Source organism: Alexandromys fortis, unplaced genomic scaffold (genome assembly GCF_014885135.2).
Source record: "Alexandromys fortis isolate MF-2015 unplaced genomic scaffold, M_Fortis_MF-2015_v1.1 scaffold_82, whole genome shotgun sequence".
Classification (NCBI taxonomy): domain Eukaryota; kingdom Metazoa; phylum Chordata; class Mammalia; order Rodentia; family Cricetidae; genus Alexandromys; species Alexandromys fortis.
The window spans coordinates 7698766-7724346 of NW_026067963.1; the positions used below are offsets into that span (position 1 = coordinate 7698766).

A 25581-nucleotide genomic window follows, 5' to 3' on the forward strand; every position below is an offset into this window, starting at 1 on the left:
ATCTGGGCACAGGCGAGCAGCATCCAGCCCCCGGGGGGGAGTCGGGAGGATCCCAGCGGCGTCCAGCTGTGCAAACAGGAGGAGGGCCAAGGCGACCCAGGGGACAGGGGCGAGAGTGCTGCTCCAGCCGCCGCCCGGGCGCCCGCGCCGCTGCGGGCAGTGCCAGCCTCCTCGGCCCCGACGCAGAAACTTGTTGCAACCAACAGGCGACCGCGGGTGCCCCTAGCCGCCAGCGGCGGAGTGGGTGGGCGGGCGAGAGGGAGGGGAAGGCTGGCGGACGCCGCGGCGAACTGGTGGGCAGACCCGGAGTCGCCGCGTAAGCGGGGCCGGCTCAGTGCGGTGCGGCAGGCGCGGCTGTGCGGCAGCGGAAGTCCTTTGTTGCAGCGCAGTCCCTGGCACAGCCGGAGTGTCTCGGCGCAGCCCAGCCGAGCGCCGCGCGCCGTCAACTGCAGCCCGCGGCCCCTCGCCTCCGCCGGCCCGCCCGCTCACCCCGCGGCCCCGCCGCTCGAAACTCCCGAAAACCTCCGCAGCCGCGCGTCCCGCCGCGCCCGGTGAGTATCTGCCAGTCGTCGGAGCGATTTGCGCAACTTTGACCCGAGCCGGGCCACGGGCCTGGCGTGGAGTGCGTGGCCCGCGGCGGCGGCGACCGGTGCGGGGGAAGCCGGAGCGCGGAGGGCGCGCGGCGAGGATCCGGTGGTGGGGGGGCTGCTGAGCCGGCCCGCCTGCTTCGGTGCCGGCGGTCAGTCCGGTGCGCGCGGCCTCCCCGGGTCCGGGACGAATCCCCTCTCCAGACGACTTCCCAAATTACTTCTTTTTCCTTTTATTTTATTTTGGGGTGGGGGAGGGGGAGGGAAGGTGGAGGCGGGAGGCCGCGCTTGATTGACGGGCCCGGAGCGCGCTTCGCTAACTTCCAGCTGCGGCCGGGCTGTCGGTGGGAGGGGAGCGTCCCGGAGCCGGAGGCCGCAGACTTGGGCGCGCTCCGAGGGAGGAGGCGGCTGGGCCGCGCGGATTCCTGCTTCGCTCTTTCCCACCCCCTCTCGTCAGCACACACGCTTTTTGTTCGGGTCAAAAGTGGTAGGTCTCGGGGGGCTGGGGATTTTTCTGTGGACGAGATTTTTTTTTTTCCTTTCATCCCCGACTCCCGAAAAGAAAGTGCTTTTTGCCTCCAGTGGTGGGCGCTTACAAGTAGAAGTTCTGGGAGAGGCGGTGAGCGAGTTGGGTGGCGATCGGGAGTCCTTGCGGCTGGAGCGTGCCGGCGTGGGTCTGAGCTCAGCTGCCGCTCCCCGGCTGCCTCTCCACCTGAGCCTCGCGTCCACGTGATCGGAGGGCTTGACAAGACATTTTCCAACTCCGGACGCGTCAGGAGCAGGTTAATGAAAGTCCTTGTTTTCTGGGGCTAGAGTATTTGTATTTACGTGATCGTGTTCCTGAGTCGGGTCGACTGTCGCTGTGAAGGTACACGTAGATTCTCCACTGGTCAGAATGTAGCTCCGTACTGTATGTATCGCTGCGGCAACATTTTTCCCTTTGACACTGGAATCCACAAAGCGTTCCAAGCATTTTTTTTTTTTTTTTTTTTTTTTGAGACACGGTCTGGCAAGGTAAGCCCAGGCTCGCTTGGACGTCTGTCTACCTTAGGAAATCCTAAATTCTGGGTTGAAAGGCATGAGCCACCAAGCCTGGTTTTGTGTTCATAAGACAACTTAAAGTTAACGTCTTGAGCCGAAGTTCGAGGCACCTTGAAGGAGTTTTGGGGAAACGATGTAGTTCTTATGATAACATTAAAGCAACCTTGGTTTGAAAGCGGTATAAAATAGATTCTCTAACTTTGTCACCTCCAATGGATGTGATCTAGATGGAGGTGCAGGATTTTGAAGCCTGAGTGATGGCCGGTCGGTTGCCCAGAACCGTAAACTTCCCTTTTGAATCACTTGCTGTTATCTCCCAAAGTCTCAGCGACACTGAGTGGCATTAGGAGCTGCGCGGGGTTCTTCCTCTTAAAGAAATAGATGGAACTAAAGCGGGGAAGAGGTGAAATGTCTTTCCAAAGGTTAATAAGTAGGAATTCCACAGTACAATGTTGGTTATAGCATCTTACAACCATTTTAACAACAGCATTTCACTATTGACACCAAAATTTTACAGGGTGTGGTTGTGCATGCCTATAATCCCAGCACTTTAGAGGCTGGATTGGGAGTTGGAGGCTAACCTGGACTTGGCCTGGACTTTTTAAAAAAAAAAAAAAAAAAAAAAACTTGCGACTAGAGAGATGGCTCAATGGTTAATGGCACTTGGTTTTCTTCCGGGGAACCGAATTTGGCTCCCAGCCCCCTTATCAGGCAGCTCACAACTGCCTGTAACTCCAGTTCCAGGGAACTCCTGTGCACATACCCCTCCCCCACAAACACATAATTAGAAAAAAACCAAACAAACCAAAGTCTCAGTTTTCATGATACCAAATTCTTCCAATTTCTAACATCAGGAGCACTCTTGTTTTGAACCAGTGCTTGTGGTGGGTACATCATTGTCAGAAAAGAGCCCATTTTTAACTGGGGCATAAGCATAGCTTCTTGACCATGTGTGTGTGTTCCTGTTCTTCTCTTTCTGTGTGTGCTCTGTAGAGCAGGCTGGCCTCAGACTCAGAGATCTGCCTGCCTCTGCCTCTTAAGTGCTAGAATTAGTGGCATGCAGCACCATGTTGACTTTTTAATTTTGTTTTGATTTTTTTTTTTAAGTTAGACTTTGGTTTTTGGCCCAGGACTGGCCTTAGCTTTCTATCCTCCGGCTCCAGCCTCTCACTGGTGTTGGGATAACAGGCCTGTGACTTTGTGGGTTTTATTTGTTTTGTTTTCTGAAACAGGGTCTCATCTTGTAGCACTGACTGACCTAGAACTCTAGACCAAGTTGGCCTGGAACTCGGAGAGGTGTACCCATCTCTGCCTCCACCATGCTAGGATTAAAGGTTTGTGCTGCCAAGCCTGCTCATGACCTTGTGTTTTGATTTCGTGGTAGCTGCAGCTTTGTGCCTCCTGCTTCCTCACTCTCCAAGTTTGTCAGTTTCTGGTACAATGAGGCCCCTTTCAAAGTGTCCAGTGTTCTTTTTTTTTTTTCTTTTTGTGTGTCCAGTGTTCTTGCAACACCATTTTTTAAATTTTTAACATTAAGGAAAAAGTATTGCTGCCCTTTGGGGGGGGGGGTTAGTGTTCCTCTCTAGCCAGGACAGACTATATCTTTGCCTAAACCAAGGGGTAGGGGATGGGACATTTATGATAGAAATGCTAAGTAATATTTTTAGACTGCAGTCTTTTGTCTTGGGTGGACCTGTGAAACATCTGCTTCAGGGTTCACTTTGGTTTCTATCGTAATTTTGATGGTTCCTTATGATAGTGTCTCTGTTAATAAAATAGTGGAAATGCTTTACTGTTCTTTCATATGTTCTTCTGTGAGCATAATTAGCTTATTTCTGTCCATTTTTCCTTAAAGTGGGAAGGAATCCCCCTCCTTCCTTCTTTCCTTCCTTTTTTTTTTAAATTAATTTATTTTTTGAGTTGAAGTTTCTCTTTTTTCTGTGTAGCCCTGGCTGTCCTGGGAACTCAGTCTGTAGACCAGGCTGACCTCAAACTCAGAGATTCACCTGCCTCTGCCTCCTGAGTGCTGGGTGGAATCCTGTTTCAATGATAGAAATGCATGATCTTTAAAAATTCAACCTGTACTAAAGTACATGAAATACAAAATAGGGAAGCTGCTGTGACTCCCACTCCCCAGAGATGATAACTGAACAGTCCGTTCCTTGCTTTACTAATATGAAGGCAGCATCTGAGCAATTGCTGCTGCCTGTGCCTTGCTCTGGCCTGTTCCCGTTCATAGGCTCCTGTTCTCTTTTCAGAGCTCAGATTGGTGAAAATTGACAGGGAGCAGGAAAGGAGGGAGGGTTTTTGCATTGAGCTGATGTCAGATTCTATAATTTAGTAACGTGTGAGTTTTTATGTTTAATAGGGCTGCTGTTTTAGTTTACCTTGGTGGGCTTCCTCTCATCCTTTGCAAGTGTTGCGATCAATCCATTATCTGGTTGATATATGCAGGCTAAACCCTTCATTTATAGAGAGCTTCCTACCTTACCGTTGGAATGAGTGGGTATACTTGACTCTAAAACCACTGCCGAGATATCCCTGTGTCTTTTTGTGATGGTGCGGCTTCCTCTTGATCAGCATCCAAAGCTGCAGACAAACATGATAGGAAGGAAATCAGAACGAAAGGGACATTAATGACTGTGTTGTTGTAGGTTATGACATGGGAAGGACTAACAGTATGTGTGGGGGCACTGCAAAGATTCTGGCCTAAATTTTACTCACATTTGGCATTTCATATATTTAAGGTGCGTTTTACTTAACCTGGTGTATTCAAGAAAGATGAGCTGTGAAGTTGGTTTTCTAATAAAGCCCGAAAACAATACATGCAAATTTAATGCATACAAATTTAATTGAGGGTGTTGAGGACACGCTTTTTTAGAACACTACTATGTGAATATAAATTGTTCTCAATCATGCTTCAAGACTGGAGGTATAACTTAGTGGTAGAGTGCTTGTCTATCCTGCTTGAGGCCCTAAGTTCAACCTTCAGCACTGCAAAATATAATGAGTATTAAGTTAAAGGATAGCAGAGTGTGAGGGTGCATGACTTTAATCCCAACACTCAGAAGTCAGAGGCAAGTGGACTTCCCATAGGTTCAAGGCCAGCCAAGGCTACTTAGCGAGACCCTTTCTCCCCCCCCAAAAAAACCCCCACAAAATATTAAATAATAAATTTCTATGTGAGATGCATGTTGTCTGTTTAAGAGCTAACTGAAGAGCGCCTTCCCACTTGAAATTGCCAGCAGTGGGGGTGGGATGGGTGGTCAGCAGATGGAAAAGGCGATAGGGAGGGGTGCATTCTGCCTGCCTGCCAGCCAGATAAGACAGTGCAAGAACCACGGGAGCTTTTACAGTAATGGAAAGTGTGACGGTGGGAGGCTTAGAGTGTCCCAGAGGGGCTCCTCACCATCTGAATAGTCATACCCAGGAAGTGTCTGGATTACAGAGACCGAAACACTGCATTTTGAATCTGGAGTTAGAGTTTCAGCCCCTTCTTTTGTTTACAGGATGAGTAGTTAACTGCCACACCTGTTTCTTCATTCATAAAAGTAAGGGGAGTTTAGAACCTATCTCGTGGTGTTGTGAGAATCAGTTGACAAAGAATGTAAGTTGTCAACAACGATTTAAAAGTTTCAGTGACAGCCAAAGGTAAAACTGATACAGAATAAGACTTGCCCACTTCAACATTTATTCCTTGAAAACCTCGTTAAATATACAGCCACGCGTGCCTCAAGTAACTACTAGAAGCTAGAGGTTGTAGTCAAGACTGACGTCACACCTTGTTCTCAAGGACTTGTACAGCCTGACACAGCCTCCAGTTTAGATGCACTATTATTTGTCTCTGATGTTGGGCTTTTGGAGCGTGGAAAAGAGGTCCCACTTCATTGTGGCTCAACCAGGGTTCCCTAGAGATGTACTGTGAAGTAAAAGCTTTCACTCAAGGGCTTGGGGTTGAGGAAATCTTAAGAGATTTAAGGTTGGGGGCTGGAGAGATGGCTCAGTGGTTAAGGGCATTGCCTGCTCTTCCAAAGGTCCTGAGTTCAATTCCCAGCAACCACATGGTGGCTCACAACCATCTGTAAAGAGGTCTGGCGCCCTCTTCTGGCCTTCAGGCACACACACAGACAGAATATTGTATACATAATAATAAATAAATATTTTTTAAAAAAAAAGAGATTTAAGGTTTAAAAATGGAATTGTGCTTAGAATAGATACTTTTTATTGTTTTATTTCATTTATCTAAATTAGATAAAAAATTTGGAGTTTTGTTGGGTGTGGTGATACATACTTTAATTCCAGCATTTAGGAGGCAGAAGCAGGCTGATCTCTGAGGCCAGCCTGATCTACATAGTGAGACCCTGTCTCAAAAAAAAAAATTGGAGTTTTTACTATTTTGGTTAGAACTAAGCAGAAACCACAGGAGCTGCAGAACTGTAAGCAGTACACTGTTAGACTTTCAGGACTGCTGGAAGAAGGAAAGTGACTGATGACTGGGAAGAGCTGCCTGGCAGGATACTCAGCAGCACTTACTGGATACTTCAGTTCTAAGATAAAGGATAGGCCAGCGGCCTGTGTCAGTTGCTCAAAATTACAGCAGACAACACTTGGGAATAAGTAGAGTCCTATGCCACAAACCCTAACAATACAAACATCTGTGCTAAGGGGACCAACTTTGGGGTAGCTACTTTCGGGTCAGAGGCACCTACAGTGCCCTCTAGTGTTCAGGAAATGGCTATGCTGCCTCTAGGATCGGGGGTTAAAAATGGAGAGAAAAAGAGTATTCAAAACTCTATTTTTGCCTTTAGTGTGGACGAATTTCTTTTCTGGGATGCATTTGAACCACAGAAATGGTTCATTCGTGTTGCTTGATGTAACATTTATTATCCATTATCCTGCCAAGAAGCCAAAGAAGGCAATTTGGTTGCCTACTATCATAGTACATAGGACCTCAAATAATTCAATTATGTAGCTTGTTTTACCGAGTTTTTGTCTAGTTTCACAACCTATGGGATTACAACGGTGGACAGCAGATCAGCATACCTTTTAGAAGTGACAGCTGTTGGCTTGAGCAGGCAGCAGAAACACCAACCTACCAATAAGCCACAGTCTCAGCAAGAGTGGAAATGTGAGGGTGTCTGGTGTGTAAGTGCAGACAGTTCCTGCATGTCACCAATGCTTAGTGATGAGCAGGAGGAATCAGGGAAGCTGTTAGGAATAGGAAGAGCCTAGGCCAGGAGGCTGGAGACCCAGGTTTAACCCTGACAGCCACTGAAACTGTGGCTGAACATGTGGGCTTAACCCTCCTGAGAGCCTCATTTTGCCTTCTCATCTGCAGAACAGTAAGTTGAACTTGATTTTGTGTGAAGTTTTGTAAATGGTGTTCAGTGTGATGAAATTAACACTGTCTCCTGCTTTGATGGTTGAGGAGTAGAATACAGGGGGCGGAAAGGCTTCCTGGGAGCTACCAAGCGGGTAGAACTGGTACCCATATCTAGCAGTGCCTGTTTCCCAAACTTTTTTCCCCTCCCCTTTCACTTAACAAATGTGCTAAGTGCCAGCCATGTGGGAAGACTGCTGGGCGCAGGAACACTAAGGCCTTTAAGCCTGTGCCTGTCCCTGAGAGCTCAGTATAGTGGTCATTACTGTACCATACTGCTCCTTAGATCAGTGAGTACTCATGACACAAGCATTGTTAAGATTGATATGGGGCACGTGAGGGCTCTAACAGACTTTTGGGTGTGAGCATGAGACTGAGCCACCATTTATAGCATTGTTTCTATGGGAATGTGTGTTTCAGATTCCAAATAACTTAAAAATAAGTTTTGGAACATTATCCCATTATAAATTCAGAACTTCCTGTACTGAGTACTGAATTTAATAGCTAGCCAGAATGCCTGGTTTAAATAGTGAATAGTGTTTTGGCATTTTCTCTTATGTGCCTCAAAGTAAAACCTTTTATCTTTAGTAATCTCTACAACTGGTTATTCCCACGAGTTTATTTATTATCTAGGGTTTTCAAGACAGGGTTTATCTGTGTAGCTTTGGAGCCTGTCCTGGTAGACCTTTTGAGCCTTAGACCAGGCTGGCCTCGAACTCTCAGAGATCCAGCTGCCCCTGCCTCCCGAGTTCTGGGATTAAAGGTGTGTGTCACTACCACCCGGCTTCCACAAGTTTTAAACAGAGAACCTCAAAATTTTTGTTCCTTTTAGAAATTGGAGTGTGTGTGTGTGTGTGTGTGTGTGTATCTGCCTGTCTGTCTCTGTCCTATGTACCCCTGGCAGTGTGGAACTGCTGGGATTGAAGGTGTGTGCCACCACTGTTTTACGTACATATTTACAGATGCTTACATCATCAGGTAAAAACTATTATTTACCATTTAAGAAACTTAGCCATGGAATGAATTATTGCTGAAATTTTGCTATGTGAGAAGTGTACTGACGATGGCTTCTCCAAGGCTGGGGGTGTAGCTCGTTGCTTGCTTACCTAGCATGTGGGAGGCCCTGGGTTCCAGCCCAAGCACTTAGCAAACCAGGTCTGGTGCTGCAGGCCTGTAATTCTAGAATTTGGGAGGTGGGAGGAGGAGGAGGAGGAGGAGGAGGAGGAGGATCAGAAGTTCAAGGTCATCCTCTACTACTACAAATCAAGTTTGAGGCCAGGCTTGGCTATGTAAGACCCCGTATTTAAATTAAAAATAAAAAGCTACATAGTATATCGGGACCATACCAGTAAAGACAGATAAAAACACATTGCAGCCTACAGCCATCATTCAGATGAGGCTTGTTACCTATACGATAGCACCTAAATTCAAGGACCCGCACCCAGTCCTTAGTTGATGGTCTTTGCAGAAGACCACGCTGGGTAGTACCAAGGAAGTTTCAATGCCATCTGAGGTACATATGAGTCCCTGTCAGTAGTCCCAGTGCCTGGTTTGCACAGTTAACTGTATCCTGATCTAATGTTCAATCCTCAGAGATGTTGCTTTTTTTTTTTTTTTTTTTTTTTGTGAAATAAGACTTTTGGGCTTAGATCTACTGAATTGCTTAATAAAGTTGATGTGTTTTGTGACCATTTTTGACTTTTAAAATAAGCTGGTAAACGCTTTCAAAGTAATTTTTAGTTGTGTTGTAGGATGTATTGGATCCCTGCCTCCTCATTGCTGGAGTACTTTCCTGGGTGTCAGACCTTGGAATGCAAATTGAGTGACAGCTAGCTGGTAACAATCGAGAACCGGAGCAGGTGAATGTAAGGACTCTGTTTATGTAAATAAACGTCTTGACAAGCTATGTAATGTAAAGCTCACTAAATTTTGGTGACATTTTGGTTTGCTTTGAGACCATGTCTGGCCATGACTGGTCTGGAATTCACAGATCTCCCCATTTGCCTCCCAGTGCTGGAATTAAAGCCACACCCGTGAACATTTCTTTTCTGTTTACTATTTTGTGTACAAGTGTTTTCCCTCTCTGTATGTTCTCACACCAAGGTTGTGTGCCTGGTGCCTGCTGAGGTCTGAAGAAGGCCTCAGATCCCTTGGGACTAGAGTTATAGACAAGTTGTGAGCCACTATGTGAATGCTAGGAATTGAACCCAGGTCCTCTGTAAGCAACAAGTGCTCATAGCCATTGAGTCTTCTCTACCCCCTCCCCGCCCCATCCCAACATTTTTTTTTTAAAGTATAAATTAAAAAAAAAATGAAAGCAAGCCTTTGGAATTTGAGTGAAATTGGTAATTGTTTAATAAAAGTAAATGCTTTATACCATTTTTTGGCAAGGAGTAGGGATTAGAGACAGCTGTTTCTCTTTTGATAGCCCTGGCTATCCTGGAACTATAGATGAGGCTGGCCTGAAATTCAGGGCTCCTTTCTCTGCCTCCCAAGTGCTTGGCTTGAAGGAATGCGCCACCACACCCAGCTGCTTTATATGAGTGTAATGCAAAACTTGAAAGAGATCAGCTAAAAGTCTTCCAAGAATTTAGATCCTCCCAGCCCCCACTCTCTGGGTAAAATCGGTTTTACAAGTAGATAATAAAGTTGTATAATAAATAATAACATTGCTGGAACTATAATTGTAGGTCTTCCTGGAAATTGTAGGGGTAGCACTGAAAACTCCCTTAGCCCTTGTTCAGCATCTCACAGTAGGATGGGAAGACGGGAGGATGCGACACACAGAGTCAGTGGGGTTTACATCCGGCAACAGCGTGCTGCCTTTAATGGAGCAGACACGTCCTGACTGCGCGCAGAGAGACGTCACTAATCTTGGGAAGAAAACACCTCAAGTGACCTTGGTCTTTGGGATACCAGTGCCCTTGCTGAGCTCAGTCACTGTATACAATGACTGATTTATTGAATGAAAAAGCGTGCATCAAAGTGCTTTAGAGGCTATACCAATGGGCATAATGCTTGTTTACGTTAATGCAAAATATGAGTTTTAACTAATTGAAGTACGTATGTAGTTGACTTTGGTTAGTGGCCAAATCATTGTTTTTCATTTTTTATAAGAACGGGTCTTAGAATTTTTTGACTCTGTCATTTGGCTCTTACTTGGAAGGAAACAAAGTTATCTAGTTAGATTTACCTCCTGGTGTTCAAATAAACACCGCCATTACAACCCTTAGAACCGTAGCCAGTATTGTTTCCGTTAATGATTACGAGGCAAACCCCGTGTTTTTCACATTAACCGTGTGAGTCCCTGTGTTTGTAGTTGTTATTCCCGCCTTGATACTGGGCGAATGGTGGTAAACAGGCTGCAAATGGGAGAGCAGGACTGGGATCCAGTGCCTCTGCCCTGCCTCCTCGCTCAGTTTCATCTCTGTGTGTGGGCAGCACTAGGTTCCTCTCAGGTGTTTTCAGTTTTCAATAACTGCCAATACTAGAAGGTCTTTTCTAGAGCTATTGGTCCTCTTTGCTTCTTTCTTTTTTTCTTAACCTTTTTTAAAAATACATATATTTATTCGTTAGGTATACAGTGTTCTGCCTGCAGGCCAGAAAAGGGCACCAGATCTCATTACAGACGGTTGTGAGCCACCACGTGGTTGCTGGGAATTGAACTCAGGTGCTCTGGAAAAGAGCAGCCAGTGCCCTTACCCTCTGTGCCACCTATCTCTCCAGCCCTTTCTCTTTATTTTTCATTAAAAGTTACTGTGAATCATACAGTGGGATGACCAGTGTGACCTCAAAATCTCACCCTACTTAAAATGGGCTTGGGTCAGTGTTTTTCTATACTTTTTAACCCTTTGCATTCAGTTGTTATTGTGTAGATTTGTTTTCTATAATTCTAGTTGTAGCAGTTCTGTTTCTTCCCCTTCATTTGCTGCCTTCATTCATCAATATACTTTTTATTTTTTTCAAGGCAGGGTTTCTNCATATCTTACTTGGACAAATGATCATGTGATTACTTGGAGACTTAACGAGGGTGCAGGTCCTTTTCAACTCCCTTGAGTTAGACCAAGTAAGGCTCAGAGTAGTTGCTTCTAGGGTATTTCCAGATCCTCTGCTCCAATGTGGTGATAAGTTTTGCCCAACTGGAGTCAGTCAGGGGATTCTTTTTTCTTTTTCTTTCTTTCTTTTTTTTTTTTTTTTTGGTTTCTCGAGACAGGGTTTCTCTGTGGCTTTGGAGCCTGTCCTGGCACTAGCTCTGTAGACCAGGCTGGTCTCGAACTCACAGAGATCAGCCTGCCTCTGCCTCCCGGGTGCTGGGATTAAAGGCGTGCGCCACCATTGCCCGGCTCTCTGTAGCTTTGAAGCCTATCCTGGAACAAACTCACAGAGATAGATCCTCCTGTCTTTGCCTCCCAAGTGCTGCGACTAAAGGTGTGCGCCACTACCACCCAGCTTTTTTATTTCCTTTTTTTTTTGTTTTGTTTTTTTGTTTTTTGAGACAGGGTCTAACTATGTGTCCTGGCTGGCCTGGAACTCACAGAGATCTGCTTGCCTCTGCCTCCCAAGTGCTGGGATTAAAGACTTAGGCCACCAAACCCAGCAGATTTTTTAAATAGAATTTATTTATTTTTAAAAGATTTAATTTACGTGTATTCCTCTTTTGCTTGTATGTATGTTTGTGCACCAAATATCCAAATATGTACAGTGCCCATGGAGACCTGAAAAGGGCATTGGATCCCCAGGAATTGGAGGTACAAATGGTTGTGAGCTGCCACGTAGGAACTGGGAATCGAACATGGATCCTCTGGAGGAATGCTCTTAACCACTAAGCCATTCTTCAGCCCTAATAAATTTTTTCTGTGAAAATTTTCAAGCAAATAAAAAAAATGAAACACTTAAGGCCCTGCTTTGATAAGGGTTCACATGTGTATTCAGGAGACTGAAGTAGACGTCTGAGTCTGAGGTTCTCATAATTATATGGTAGAACTCTTGTCCCCAAAACCTTAGGTAGAGGGCAAGAGAGATGGCCCAGCAGTTAAACACTTAGTGCTCTTGCAGATGACCCTGCTTGGGTTCCCAGCATTTATTCATAGGTACTTTAATCTACCTTTAACTCCAGTTCCAAGGAATCGAATGCCCTCCTTGACCTCCACAGGCTCCGGCATGTATGTGGTATATATAAAATAGCTTTTAAAATCCCAAAGTAAATTTGAGAAAAGAAGACTTGTTTTTAGCATACTTTAAAGATAAGCAACAGTTCCTTAATATCAAATCATTGAAGAGGCTTTTAATGCTCTACACTCAAATTATTAACCTTTAGTTTAAGTTGTTTCTTTTTTTACTTTTACTTTTGTTGTTCATGTGTTCTGTTGTTTAAGATGTCTGTTCCCTTTCAAATTTAGTATGTGTTTTTCCCCTAGCATGAAGACAGTTTTTTGTGTGTATATGTTCATTTGTATATAAGGGCGTGTGTGTGTGTGTGTGTGTGTGTGTGTGTGTGTGCATATGGAGGCCAGAGGTCAACCTCAGGCATTGTTCCTCAGGTGCTGTCTACTTTATTTTTGAGACAGGGTTTCTCGTTGATTTGGAATTTCATAAGTAGGCTAGCTGCTGGCCCACCAGCAAGTCTATTGGGTGCAGAGATAGATGCATCTGTGCCTAGCTTTTCGAAGATAGGGTTTCAGGGGTCCTCATGCATCCTTCCTTGTTTGTTTGGATACGGATACAAGGTCTCACTATGTGGCTGTGGCTGGCATGGAACTTACTGTGTAGACCAGACTGGTCTGGAATTTGTAGAGATCTGCTTGCCTCTGCCTCATTTTTAACTTTAAAAATGTTAAGCTTTGGGGCTGGAGAGATGGCTCAGTGGTTAAGAGCATTGCCTGCTCTTCCAAAGGACCCGAGTTCGATTCCCAGCAACCACATGGTGGCTCACAACCATCTGTAAAGAGGTCTGGCGCCCTCTTCCTGGCCTTCAGGCACACACACAGACAGAAAATTGTATACATAATAAATAAATAAAATATTTTTTAAAGTAAAAGAAAAAAAAATAAAAAACATGTTAAGCTTTTTGCTTTTGGTACCTTTTGTTCAACATGAGAAAATTGAATAAATAGCTAAATATTTTTGTCTTCAAATTTAAAAAATAATTTAGGCTTATTACTGGCTTTTGCTTCATTAGCATAGAAAACCATGCCTTGATTGAAAGCACCTGCCTGATGTCTGGCTGTCGTTTTTGTTTTACTTAGGTCTGATTACTAGAAGATGGCGAAGGCCAGCCACAGCAGCTATGTCCTTCAGCAGCTCAACAACCAGAGGGAGTGGGGTTTCCTCTGCGACTGCTGCATTGCTATCGACGACATTTACTTCCAGGCACACAAAGCGGTCTTGGCTGCCTGCAGCTCCTATTTTAGAATGTTCTTCATGAACCATCAGCACAGCACTGCACAGCTGAATCTCAGCAACATGAAAATAAGCGCTGAGTGTTTTGATCTCATTTTGCAGTTCATGTATTTAGGAAAGATTATGACTGCTCCTTCCAGTTTCGAGCAGTTCAAGGTGGCAATGAACTACCTACAGCTGTACAATGTTCCTGACTGCTTAGAAGACATACAGGACGCAGACTGTTCTAGTTCAAAGTGTTCGTCTTCCGCTTCAAGCAAACAGAACAGCAAGATGATCTTTGGGGTGAGGATGTATGAAGACACGGTGGCTAGGAATGGCACCGAAGCCAGCAGGTGGTGTGCAGAGCCCAGCTCGACGGTGAATACACCACATAACAGAGAGCCCGACGAAGAGCCTTTACAGCTAGCTAGTTTTCCTGAGCCAATATTTGATGTGTGTAAAAAAAGCTCTGTGTCCAAGTTATCTACTCCAAAAGAACGTGTGTCACGACGCTTTGGGCGGAGTTTTACCTGTGATAGCTGTGGGTTTGGCTTCAGCTGTGAGAAGTTACTAGACGAGCATGTGCTGACCTGCACTAACAGACATTCATACCAAAGCACGGCGAGAGCTTACCACCGAATAGTAGATATTAGAGATGGCAAAGATAGTAACATCAAAGCGGAACTGGGTGAAAAGGAGTCTTCCAAAACATTTTCCGCACAGACAGACAAATACAGAGACGACGCCAGCCAGGCGCCCGATGATTCAGCTTCGACCACTGCAAGCAGAAAAGGCACAGTGGAGTCTGGAATGGCGGCTGGTGAAGACAAAAGTAGAGCCACCGAGACGAAAAGAATTATTATCAAGATGGAGCCAGAAGATATCCCTACAGATGAGATGAAAGACTTCAACATCATTAAAGTTGCTGACAAAGACTGCAATGAGTCCACGGACAATGATGAGTTAGAAGATGAACCCGAAGAGCCGTTCTATCGATACTATGTTGAGGAAGATGTCGGCATTAAAAAGAGTGGAAGGAAAACCCTAAAGCCTCGGATGTCCGTAAGTGTGGATGAAAGAAGTGGTTTAGAAGGTATGAGACCCCCCACCAATAGCAGTCCAGGGCAGGAGGATGCTGACAATGCCTCTTGTGAGTTGTGTGGGCTCCCAATAACCGAGGAGGACCTGTCATCTCATTATTTAGCCAAACACATCGAAAACATCTGCGCATGTGGTAAATGTGGACAAATACTTGTCAAGGGCAGACAGCTTCAGGAACACGCTCAGAGATGTGGAGAGCCTCAGGATCTGACCATGAACGGGCTGGGAAATGCCGACGAGAAGATGGACATGGATGAGAACCCTGATGAGCAGTCTGAGATAAGAGACATGTTTGAAATGCTAGATGACTTCAGGGACAATCATTACCAAATAAACAGTATCCAGAAAAAGCAGCTATTTAAACACTCTGCTTGTCCTTTTCGGTGTCCCAATTGTGGCCAGCGTTTCGAAACTGAAAACTTAGTGGTCGAGCATATGTCTAGCTGCCTAGACCAGGATATGTTTAAGAGTGCCATCATGGAAGAAAATGAAAGAGATCACAGACGAAAACATTTTTGTAATCTGTGTGGAAAAGGATTTTATCAGCGCTGTCATTTGAGAGAACACTATACTGTTCATACTAAGGAAAAGCAGTTTGTGTGTCAGACATGTGGAAAGCAGTTTTTAAGAGAGCGGCAGTTGCGTCTGCACAATGACATGCACAAAGGCATGGCCAGGTATGTCTGTTCCATTTGTGATCAAGGAAACTTCCGAAAACATGACCATGTACGGCATATGATTTCCCACTTGTCTGCTGGCGAGACTATATGCCAGGTCTGCTTTCAGATATTCCCAAATAATGAGCAACTGGAGCAGCATATGGATGTTCATCTCTATACGTGTGGAATATGTGGAGCAAAGTTTAATTTGAGGAAGGATATGAGATCACATTATAATGCCAAGCATTTGAAAAGAACCTGAGGGGCTTCCTACTGTACGGATGTTTAGCTGATAGGCAGGACACCAAAGCGAAAAGGAGATGAGCTATTTAGACACTGATTTTACAAGAAGTGTTGGGAAAACTTTTCATGGCCCTTTTACTTTAACATTTTTGTTTAGGACCTTAAGTATATTTTAGGCATTAAATGTTATCATTTTTGATGTTTTTAAGAGCATTCTTTGTTCGTAGTTTTTTTAACTACCATTAAAGTTACTTTTCAATGTAGACTGTAAGTGGCTATTATCCCTTCAATGACTATTAAACTAGTGTTTTTTTTTTAAACCAATAAGGTAATGATTTCACTATTTCTATGTACTTTGATTTTAAGGTTATCCTATGAAATTTTAAACCCTAGATCATTGACCATTCCTACTTAAATTTTTAAAAGAATTTTTACATAATTATTTAAAAACTATCCTATTCATTTTTAGCTTCTTTTTTGGCTTTGCTTTTTGGGGGTTTTTATTTTTGCTTTTTTGTCTTTTTGTCAGTTGTATAGTGGGGTGTCTACTGTTCATTCTCCCTTATCAATGAAATCCATATTCTTAAATTGACAAGCTTAGGCAAGTGAGGTGCACTGAATCTAACCTATAAGGTGGACATGGGCTCAATCCTGGCCTAAGATTGATGGACCTAAGGAAATTCCTATAAATGAACATTTCCTATAATTGATAAAATATTATCATTTAATAATCACATTTAAAACTTATATTAAGTGTAAATCCCAATGACTTTTCCTCACTTGAGAAATTAGTGGGGATAAGCCATTTCATTTTGTGATACTGAATTTAACTATGATAGTTAATTAAAAAGACATCTTGTATTCATTAAAATATTTTAATTTAAAAATATTCTGATTTCTAAAGTGTGTTAGTTTATCAATTATTTTGTTTTTAAATAAGACTTTAATAGCTCTTTAGGAATATGACATTTAAGGAAAAATTATTTTTCATTTTTAAAATTACTTTGGAACTGAGATTTGAAAAAGCTGCCATGTATATTGATAAATCTAATAAAATAAAGAAATCAACTATAAATCTGGTTGTTCTATAAAAGTAGAGTGCACAAAGGTGTGTCGTGTTTTACACTAAGATTTGGAGGAAGTGTGTTGTGGCAAACTGCAGTTTATCGCTATGTTTTATATATCATCTTCTGTAAAAGATACAAGATTGAGGACTATTAACTAATCACAGCATATAACTGGAAGCAGTCTACTGTCAGGTGACGCAGTCATACTGTCGGTTGCCGACAGTGTCTATAACCATCAGTTACATGTGAGCTAAAACACTGGCGAAACAACCCACCCATAAACACATCTAGAGACTAGAGTGCCTTTTAACGTGAGTTACTTGAAACCCCCTTCTTAGATGAAAAGGGATTAACAGTATGGCTCTGATTTGTGGATAGTAGTTTAAAAGCATTGCTCTTCTTGCTCTCAATATTTTTAAGGCACGCAAATCATTTTTACATGCTATTTGCATAAAAGCATAAGTTGCCAAGAGAACTGAGAGACGGGTTGGCTAGGACAGGGTTAGCTGAAAGTACTCGAGCACTGAGTGCGCACAAATCCATGGCGTGTGTTGGAGTATTAGTGAGGACAGGAGGGTGTGCAAGCCAAGCCGGTTGAAACCTGATCTTGGTAAGAGAGACACAAAAACATGAGGAGATCGTGGGAATTAGTTAATGGGAAAAGCTGAAAGGTCACTCATTTTAAAATCTCTTAGATCTAATAGTTTAACAAGTACTTAAAACTGACAAGAAAATATAAGATGTGTTCCTGGATTACTGGGAAACACCTGACAAGTGTTCTCACAAAGCCAGACATTAAAGAGCAGTGTAAAGGAAGGGAAGACAAAGTCAAGTTATACAGTGTTGGGGGTCAGGGGGGTCTTCATTTGGGGGGTCACTTTTCCCTGTCAGAATTCCTGTTGCAAGGATTCTCCCACTTTTTAAATATCTCTTTTTGAGGAGGGGACCCCTCTTATGAGGGAGAGGGGTTTCAGTTAGTGTTTAGTGTATGCTAACAACTAATAAATTAGGAAGCAAATGTTTCCTAACTTTACCCAGCTGTGACAGTTGGAAAAGCCATGTTTGGTGGTGTTTTCTATTGCATACTGTATAGTAAGCATGTTTTTGGGAAATTAAGCTACAGGTTATCACAGGTTTCTCCAAGAAGAGTGTACAGTTCGTTTTCTTTAACAAGACAGGGTTCAGGTAAAAGCTACTGAGCTTGGGCTGGAGAGATGACTCAGAGGTTCAGAGTACTGGCTGCTCTTCCAGACACCCCGAGTGAGTTCATTTCCCAGCAACCACATGGTGGCTCACAACCATCTATAATGAGATCTGATGCCTTCTTCTGGCGGGCATGCAAGCATGCAGATAGAACACTGTATACATAATAATAATTAAAAAAAGAAAACAAAAAGTTACTTAGCTTGTAAAATTAAGGGGGATGGAAAACATCCAGCACTTCCTCTGCCTTCGACCCCTCTCTCTTTCCCTGGGCTGTGAGAACAATGACAAGGCCTTTAATCACACATTTAGGATCCGTAGTTTTCAGACCTGGAAAGGAAAAGAGAGACCAGAGAAGAATAGCATCTTTTCCCTCTTTTAATGACACTTTTTATTTGAAGTCCCATTTCTGGAATTTCTTAAACAATAGTCTAATTAGATTTTTTTTTTTTACCCCCTCTGGCCCTCCAGGACAGCCATTCTGCCCCTGAGCTATGTGTGAAGTTTAGCTTTTGGAAACAGGAAAAAAAAAAATCTGGGAGCAATAATCCATTTCTACCAAGGTTGACATTACAATGTGGATCTATGATTTCTTAAAGACTGGGCCTCAGAACTAACTGGTTTTCATTCCTCCCTGTCCATGTTGCAGTTCACTGCCTAACCCAGGCTTGCCTCAGGAACACGCTGCTCCTCTGCCGTTAGCCTCCCAGGTTCAGGAGTTACAGGTGTGAGCTGCAGTGCTCAGCTTCTCGAGTCCTTTCAGGTTCTTCGTTTTCTGAGTCAGGGGCTTGGTCTGTACAGCAAGAGGCCGAATGGAAAGTTCCATCCTGCCAGGCGGTGGTGGCGCTCGCCTTTAATCCCAGCACTTGGGAGGCAGAGGCAGGCGGATCTCTGTGAGTTCGAGACCAGCCTGGTCTACAAGAGCTAGTTCCAGGATAGGCACCAAAACCACAGAGAAACCCTGTCTCAAAAAAAGAAAAGAAAAAGAAAGTGCTCCTTGGGAGTGTTGGGATTGCTCCATCATACCCCATACCCAGCTAATTGCCCATATTTTTGAAGTTTTTCAGAGAAATGACTCACATAGGTATCGCGGAATATAGCAAATGTTTAATTAATATAAAGTAATGAACAATTTGACTCTAAGCAAAACATTTTAAAAGAGTTAAGCTGCCGGGTGGTGGTGGCGGCAGGCACCTTTACTCCCAGCACTCAGGAGACAGAGGCAGGCCGATCTCCGAGTTTGTTGCCAGTCTGGTTTACAAAGTGAGTTCCAGGACAGCCTGAGCTACACAGAGAAACTCTGTCTTGAAAAACAAAAAGAAAAAAGGGGGAGGGGGAATAATTAAACTGAGTGCCTGTAATCCCAGCATGCAAGACGCTAGGCTAGTTTCAAGGCTACCACTTGAGTTCAGAGCTGCACTGGTGTTCACATAGTAAGACCCTGTCTCAGAAAAACGAAAGATACTATTGCGGACAGCAGGACAATGGGATTGAAAGTCCATGTTTCAACTTGAAGCAAAAATATGAACGCGATGTAAAATTGAGTGAAAACCGATATATGGAGTTTGGAGGAGGAGGAGGAGGTGTAGAATTCAGGTCTTGATTAGGCTAATCCAACTGTAGCTGAAATACCCCGTGGGATCGTGGTTACAAGCATGGCCAGGGTGTGCCCCTAAGAGCCAGGTGGAGGTGGTTGATGGTAACTTCTCACTGGTTAAGCGATATCCCTTTATATCACTAATAAATTTATGTATTTACTATATCTCTGAAAAAAATCTTAAAAGCCAGTTTAATAGCTGTAATATTGAAGAGTAAAACTGCCCTTTTTAACAAAAAGAGATAACACCAATGCTAAAAGAAAAAGACCCAAACATGTATATGCAGCTGAAAAGTTTAAAATTGGACATTCCTAATCTGAACTGACTTTATCATTAAGAATTGGATATGATAGCACATACTTGAAAATCAGCATTTGGGAGGTTGAACCAGGAGCACCAAGAGTTCGAGGCCAGCCTGGACTACGTGATACCATGTCACAGGTTGTTTAAAAGAAAGAAAAGAGCTGCCCCACCCCATTGATGTGTTTCGATCATTTCCTCAGCTTCATTCACCGTCCTCTTTTTCTGTGTAAGTCCTTCCCAATGACAAAATGCCAGTTCTCTACCATTAACTAGGATTGCAGGGGAGCATATTCTCATAGAGTCCTGTCCTCGGTGCTCAGTAGCTCAGCTCAGGAAACTAGGTATGATAGGCATGGGCACTCAGAAACTAGCACAAGTGATGCCATCCTTCATAGGAAGAATTTGAAGCTGAGCATTGCAGCTTAGGAAACCCACAATCTGCCCAAAGTCAGGCTCCCGATAATCGGAGCATCCATTTCTTCAGCACGCTATATTTAGATGTTTTGCACACATAATTTTAATTGATTCTCATTCCCTTTGTGGTAAGTATACTAATTTTTCAGATAGGGGGAGGGGGCTAATGTCCAAAAACTATCTTTCCTAAGCCACACAAACTGTATATTCGACCTGGAATTTGAACTTAATCTTTGGCGTAGGCTACGTTCTTGTCCTTAATCGTGAAGACTCATGTTCCGTCTATAAAGAAGTGCCTTTTCAGCATAGCACACACGACAAAGGTCGTGTGAGGCTGTGCTCCTTGGGCATCTCATCTGTGGTACCTGGTAAGGTGGCTGGTTAGTGGGTACTTAGGAACAATCTGAGGTGAGGTGCCGAAAGCAGAAAGCAAATGAATGTGTCATTCGGAATGTTGTAGACTTGAAATGCTGAGGAATGTTTTGGTTTGCTTCATTTAAATTTAAAACATTTCGTGGAATAGTTAGTTATGTGAGGGCCCAATAATCAGTAGAAAGTTAGTTTGAATTCACATTGCAGGTCTCTGGTGGGCTTCCCTTCCTCCCCCTGTGCCTGCTCTGTGTGTTTTAGTTTCCACCAGCCTGTTTCCTTGTATTGGTCATGGAACTGGTGAGTTGAAGAAGTCGGACTCCTTGAACAAATCTTCCCAAGGGGGAAAAAAAAAAAACAAGATAACAATAACCAGTTTCTTTATTGCTCTAATAGATGTGGGTAAGAAGCTCACTATTTCCCTCCCCCACTGGGATAGTGTGGTTGCTTTATCAAAGGACTGCTTAAAAACAAAAGGCGGTTATTCTAACGATGTGTAACTCCATTTATGAGAACCTCTGTAGATGTCTGGGAAGCTCCTCAAAGGTGGTCTTACAAGAGAAGTAAGCGATGACCCCAGGAGGTCGCAGCTTCACAACCACCCCAGTCCAGCAGCACTCAAGACAAGGCAGTGCTTTCAGGAGAGCAGTACGATCCTGACCTTCGCAGCTGTTATTCAATGTCTATACAACAGTTTATGCTAAAGCTGCCACTTTAATAATTTAGCTACCATACGTCAATGAGATGGAGAATGTTCCGTGACTGGTCATTCAAATGGCCCGCTCCGCACTGCTCCCTGTCAGTCTCTAGGACACATGATGGATATAGTCTCAAAAACAGGTGTAATTTAGCTTTTTAGGAAAAGGCCAAAAGAGAAGGATTTTAATATTTATGTCTGTCAGTGACAGTTGGTAAATAGAAACTAACCAGATGACAGAAACAACTTGTAAACCCATGCTAACTTTGAACCAATTGATTACTAACATATGCCCATACAGACATACATAATTGAAGTTAGCATTGAGTTTAAATCTTGAGCTTCCTTATGGCAAGAGAACCAAATTATTGAGGCAGATTAGTAGTGAGAGATTTTCTTTGTATCAAAATCCACAGATCAATGGAGGGCAGAAGGTCATTAACACTGAAAGATGATGAAAATTACAATTCAATACTTGGTTTTATTCTAATGTGTCAATGTGCTAATCACCGAGCTAAGTACAAAAATCACAGGGAAAGGCTAGTACCTGAGGAAGCTGACAAAAGACATTGCAGAGCCAAGAATATTAATAATTTCATGCAAGAAAATTTCCATTGAAAAAAGCTGGTTATGGTAGCATGTACCTTTAATCCCAGCACTTGGGAGGCAGAGACAGGCAGACCCCTGAGTTCAAGGACAGCCTGGTCTACAGAGCAAGTTCCAGGGCTGCACAAATAAACCCTGTCTCAAAAAACTAAACAAACAAAAAAGAAAATTGCATAGTAGTCTGTAATGACCTATTTCAGAAAGGACTGGAGTTAAACATACAACCTTTAAGCTGTACTTACCATTGCTGTTATTCCGCTTAAACCAATATTATACCCGTGTATTTGCTCTGTCAAGTGAATAGGCAGAGCTAGGGCTTTGTTCTGCTCTGAAGATGGGGCCTCAGAGAGCCCAGCCTGTTCTTGAACAGGGTGATCCCCCTGCCTCCACCTCCCAGTGTCATATCACAAACATGGATCAACACACAGCTACATTGCTGTTTCTGATGGAACAGATCTAAGCACCCAGATTATGAAGATCACCTTTTCCTTCAGATGCTTCAGATATGTTCCCTAATGTGAGAAAAATATCTTAAGGGGCTAATTAAAAAAAAAAAAGATATTAGTATTAGGGCAAAGCATTCCTACAAAAATATCACCTTGCCCATTATTGGGGGGCAGGTTAGGAGAGTTACAAACCCAGAACTACTCCCGGCTACGTTTGTACTTGGTTTGCATTTGCAAATATACACCTAATATTTGTGGAAAGTCGTGCTGGAGTGATGGCGAGGACTAAAACCACGAACTGTCGCATTCATCACATCATTCAGTCAGACATTCGTCATTAGCAAACACTGCAACACTATCTCATTTGAAGGGCAGCCCCTCTTGCCCTGCTCCCCTCATCTGACACTCATTTCGTCGTTACACACACACACGGACACGGACACAGCCATGCTTACATAGACCATATGGAAACAAAGCTAAAAGGTGCCCTGCATTTGAAGACTACACTAGTGATAATAGTTTATAAGTTCAAGCTCTAATGGCTGTTCTCTTGTTCCTACTCTGTTCCCTCCGCAGCGTGCCAGGGCCAAAGAGAAAATATTCTGACCTTAGCATGATGTTGTCTTGTAGAGCGGTTGCCTTGTGATGTTTTTTTTTCTTGAGTTTTGTCTTTTTCTGTGTGGCAGTGGTGACGTAGGGCCTTCTAAGCCTCTGGAGAAGTGGCAGATGTGACTGGAGAGGACATGGGGAAGAATCATTCTTCAGCAGATAAGCTTTAAGTGCAGACCCAGGAAAGCAGAGCTGACGTGGCGCCATCTTTTTCTGTCTTCCTGACAAATGCCATCAGCCCCCAAGTTCCAGTTACAAAGATCCAAGGAAACTCAGTAAAGATCACTTTGGGATCACGTCGTAACAAAGCTGATTTGCAGTGACTCTCCTAGTACTTACGGGAAATCTGCTAAAGAAACGTGACTGTAAAAGTCATGACATCAGTACTGAAGCCACGGTTCCCTTCTGGAATAAAGGGCTTGCTAGGCCTCTGTAAATGCACAATTACATATCCCCATAAACACATTCTAAACTCATAACGATCAGAATTATAGCTTATATATTATGAAATGTAGTTAAGCAGTTTAAAAGGATATTAAAAATATCTGTAGAGTGTAAGTAAAAAGAAATGGGTACAGAAAAGAAAACCCAGGACCAGTTCTTTAACAAGATGATGCGGCATTGTGGAAATGTAATACTGGTCTTCCTTCCTCGCTGTGTGCCGGTCACACGCCTGCTTATGAATATCAGTGAGGCTTCCTTCTGAAAGTCTCCTGAACAGGGGAGCGCTATTCCGTAGTGGGAGATTTCCACAAACCATACACTGTTTTCTTCTTCAGAACTTAGCAATACGGTCCCATAATGTAGAATAAATTTTTGTTAATCTCAGAATTTATGTATAGTGTTTGCTCAGCCTCAAATTTCAAAAGAAAAATAAGTACTAAATGAAATGATAATATGTCATGAAAAGCCTTTCCTCAGGTGAGATTTAGTGAGAGTTGAGTCTGGCTATGACTACAAACGCTTTGCTACACATACACTCCTTAACCACACGAATCTTATGACCATATTATTTCCTTATTGTGAATATACTTCTTTTTACCAACTATGTGACTAATTCCTTATTGCTTCTTTGTGTGTGTACGTGTGATTTAAAATGTTCTGATGCTTACTTTGTTTTTATGCAAAATTCTTCAAGTATGTTAATAAAGTTACACAAAGGAATCTGTCCTAAGGAATGAAAGCTGTGGGCAGCGCACACTTTAATCCCAGCACTTAGGAGGCAGAGGCAGGCAGATCTCTGTAAGTTCATGGCCATCCTAGTGTACATAATGATCTCTGTTATATAGCTAGCCAGGGCTATATAATGAGACCTCATCTAAAAAAATTTTATTTAAAAAAATGTAACTTAGAGGTAGTAATAACTTAAATCTCATTCTGGAAATTGGCTGAAAAATTAGAAAAGAGTCCACCCTAAAGGATAATGGGGATAGAGGAGAAAAGAGCAAAGAGGAGAACTTGGCCGGAGTTCAGATTTGGAGCAGGCATGGTGATGTATGCCTGCAATCCTAGCGCTTGGGTGGGGAAGTAGGAGGATCAAGAAAAGTTCAGTACCAGCCTTAGCTACAGAGTGAATTCAAAGCCAGCCTGGGCGACATGAGACCCTGTCTCAAACAAACAGACAAAAATATTCCAAATATATGACTGTTGCAAGACAAAAAGTCTAGACCAGTGTTAGAGATGAAACACAACCAGAGGGTTGATCTCTCTGGGGTGCATAAGCATACAGACCGCAGGCATCTTAAAATACATAGAAAATAGAGGGGAAAAAAATCCCAGTAACTAAAGGAACCTGATCAAGATAGAAAAGATTCAAACAATTTTTGACTGTTTATTGCACTAGATTTACCAAAGAAAATGGCTTGACTTTGACTGTACTAAATGCAAGTGTAACGAAATATAATAACTGTAAGCGGCATAAGTGCATATTATAATGTGAGTAATTTCTGTACATCATTTTAAGTGGAATTTTTGGATTACGTACAGTATTTTTGTTACGTTTTGAAATCCATTGCTTTTACCTAATAAAATTTCCTCCTCTACATTCAGAAGTGAAGCTGTCTGTACAGTACTTTCATTTGTATTGCATTGCTTTGCAACCTGATTCTTTCAGAACACCTAGTCGGCTAAGTCATCAACTCCTCGCATCCTCTAGGGTCACAATAATGTCACCAGAGGTGGTCATGGGTGGCCCGAAAATTTTACTGCTGAATCCTGTTTCTTGTTTATTTGCTTTTATACAGATGGATGACTGGAAAATACAAGGCAAACATGAAAACAAATGAATTGGGTTTATTCCTAAAACAAGTTACTTTTAAAAAACCTGATAAGAGAATTAACTTTATCAGAGCCTTCTTCACTCAAAAGCAAACATGATTTACTACTCAAAAAAAAAAAATTACTTATCTAATAAAATTCACTTTTCTTATTTTCAGGTAGGGAATTTGTGTGTTGACAATAGTGGAATGTTTGGTCTGCTTGTCCCCTTGACAGGGCAGCCTCATTTGCCACGGTGTATCAAACTGTGTATTCATCTGGTTAGCACTCAAGATGAAGAAGGCAGACAGCTTGCAGCTTCTGGCCATCTCTTGGAAAACATCTCTTCCAGGGCCAGGTATTTAGCTGGCCACAGGGTAACATGGCAGTCTCCTTGAGCATCCTACTGTATAACTTCAGTTTAGTTGAACTTGAGACTAAGCTTTGTTTTGCTGCTTTTTGAGACAGGGTCTCTCTCTGTAGCCCACGCTGCCTGTAACTGGTGATGATCTTCCTGCCTTCAGAGTTCTGGAATTAGAGGCTTAAATCACCATACCAAATAAGACAAATTTTTTTCTTAAAGGTTTATTTATTTATTTATTGTATATAGTGTTTTTCCTG

The 25581-nt window shown here is 43.0% G+C and overlaps 2 protein-coding genes and 1 long non-coding RNA gene across 8 annotated transcripts in view; 2 read left to right on the forward strand and 1 right to left on the reverse strand.

Annotated features, from left to right (window-relative positions):
• Akap5 (A-kinase anchoring protein 5) overlaps positions 1 to 25581 on the forward strand; it is an 87220-nt gene that overhangs the window by 42924 nt on the left and 18715 nt on the right. The gene's annotated exons all lie outside the window — the stretch shown is intronic.
• Positions 404 to 24759, forward strand: Zbtb1 (zinc finger and BTB domain containing 1). Of its 6 annotated transcripts, none has more exons than XM_050153617.1 (3): positions 422 to 551; positions 8760 to 8873; positions 13254 to 22774. In XM_050153617.1, exon 3 carries the CDS (start codon positions 13270 to 13272, stop codon positions 15409 to 15411), a length of 2142 nt encoding a protein of 713 aa, XP_050009574.1. In that variant the 5' UTR covers positions 422 to 551; positions 8760 to 8873; positions 13254 to 13269; the 3' UTR covers positions 15412 to 22774. The 6 variants fall into 6 exon arrangements, with proteins under 6 accessions (XP_050009572.1, XP_050009574.1, XP_050009575.1 ...); XM_050153621.1 differs by lacking the exons at positions 422 to 551; positions 8760 to 8873 and adding exons at positions 1084 to 1369; positions 22782 to 24759 and having other exon boundaries at positions 13254 to 15167; XM_050153615.1 differs by lacking the exon at positions 8760 to 8873 and having other exon boundaries at positions 404 to 551.
• On the reverse strand, positions 596 to 1291 carry LOC126508409 (uncharacterized). Its single transcript, XR_007593806.1, has 2 exons — positions 1184 to 1291; positions 596 to 1101 (listed from the first exon to the last, which is right to left on the reverse strand). It is a non-coding gene; the product is annotated as an uncharacterized lncRNA (long non-coding RNA).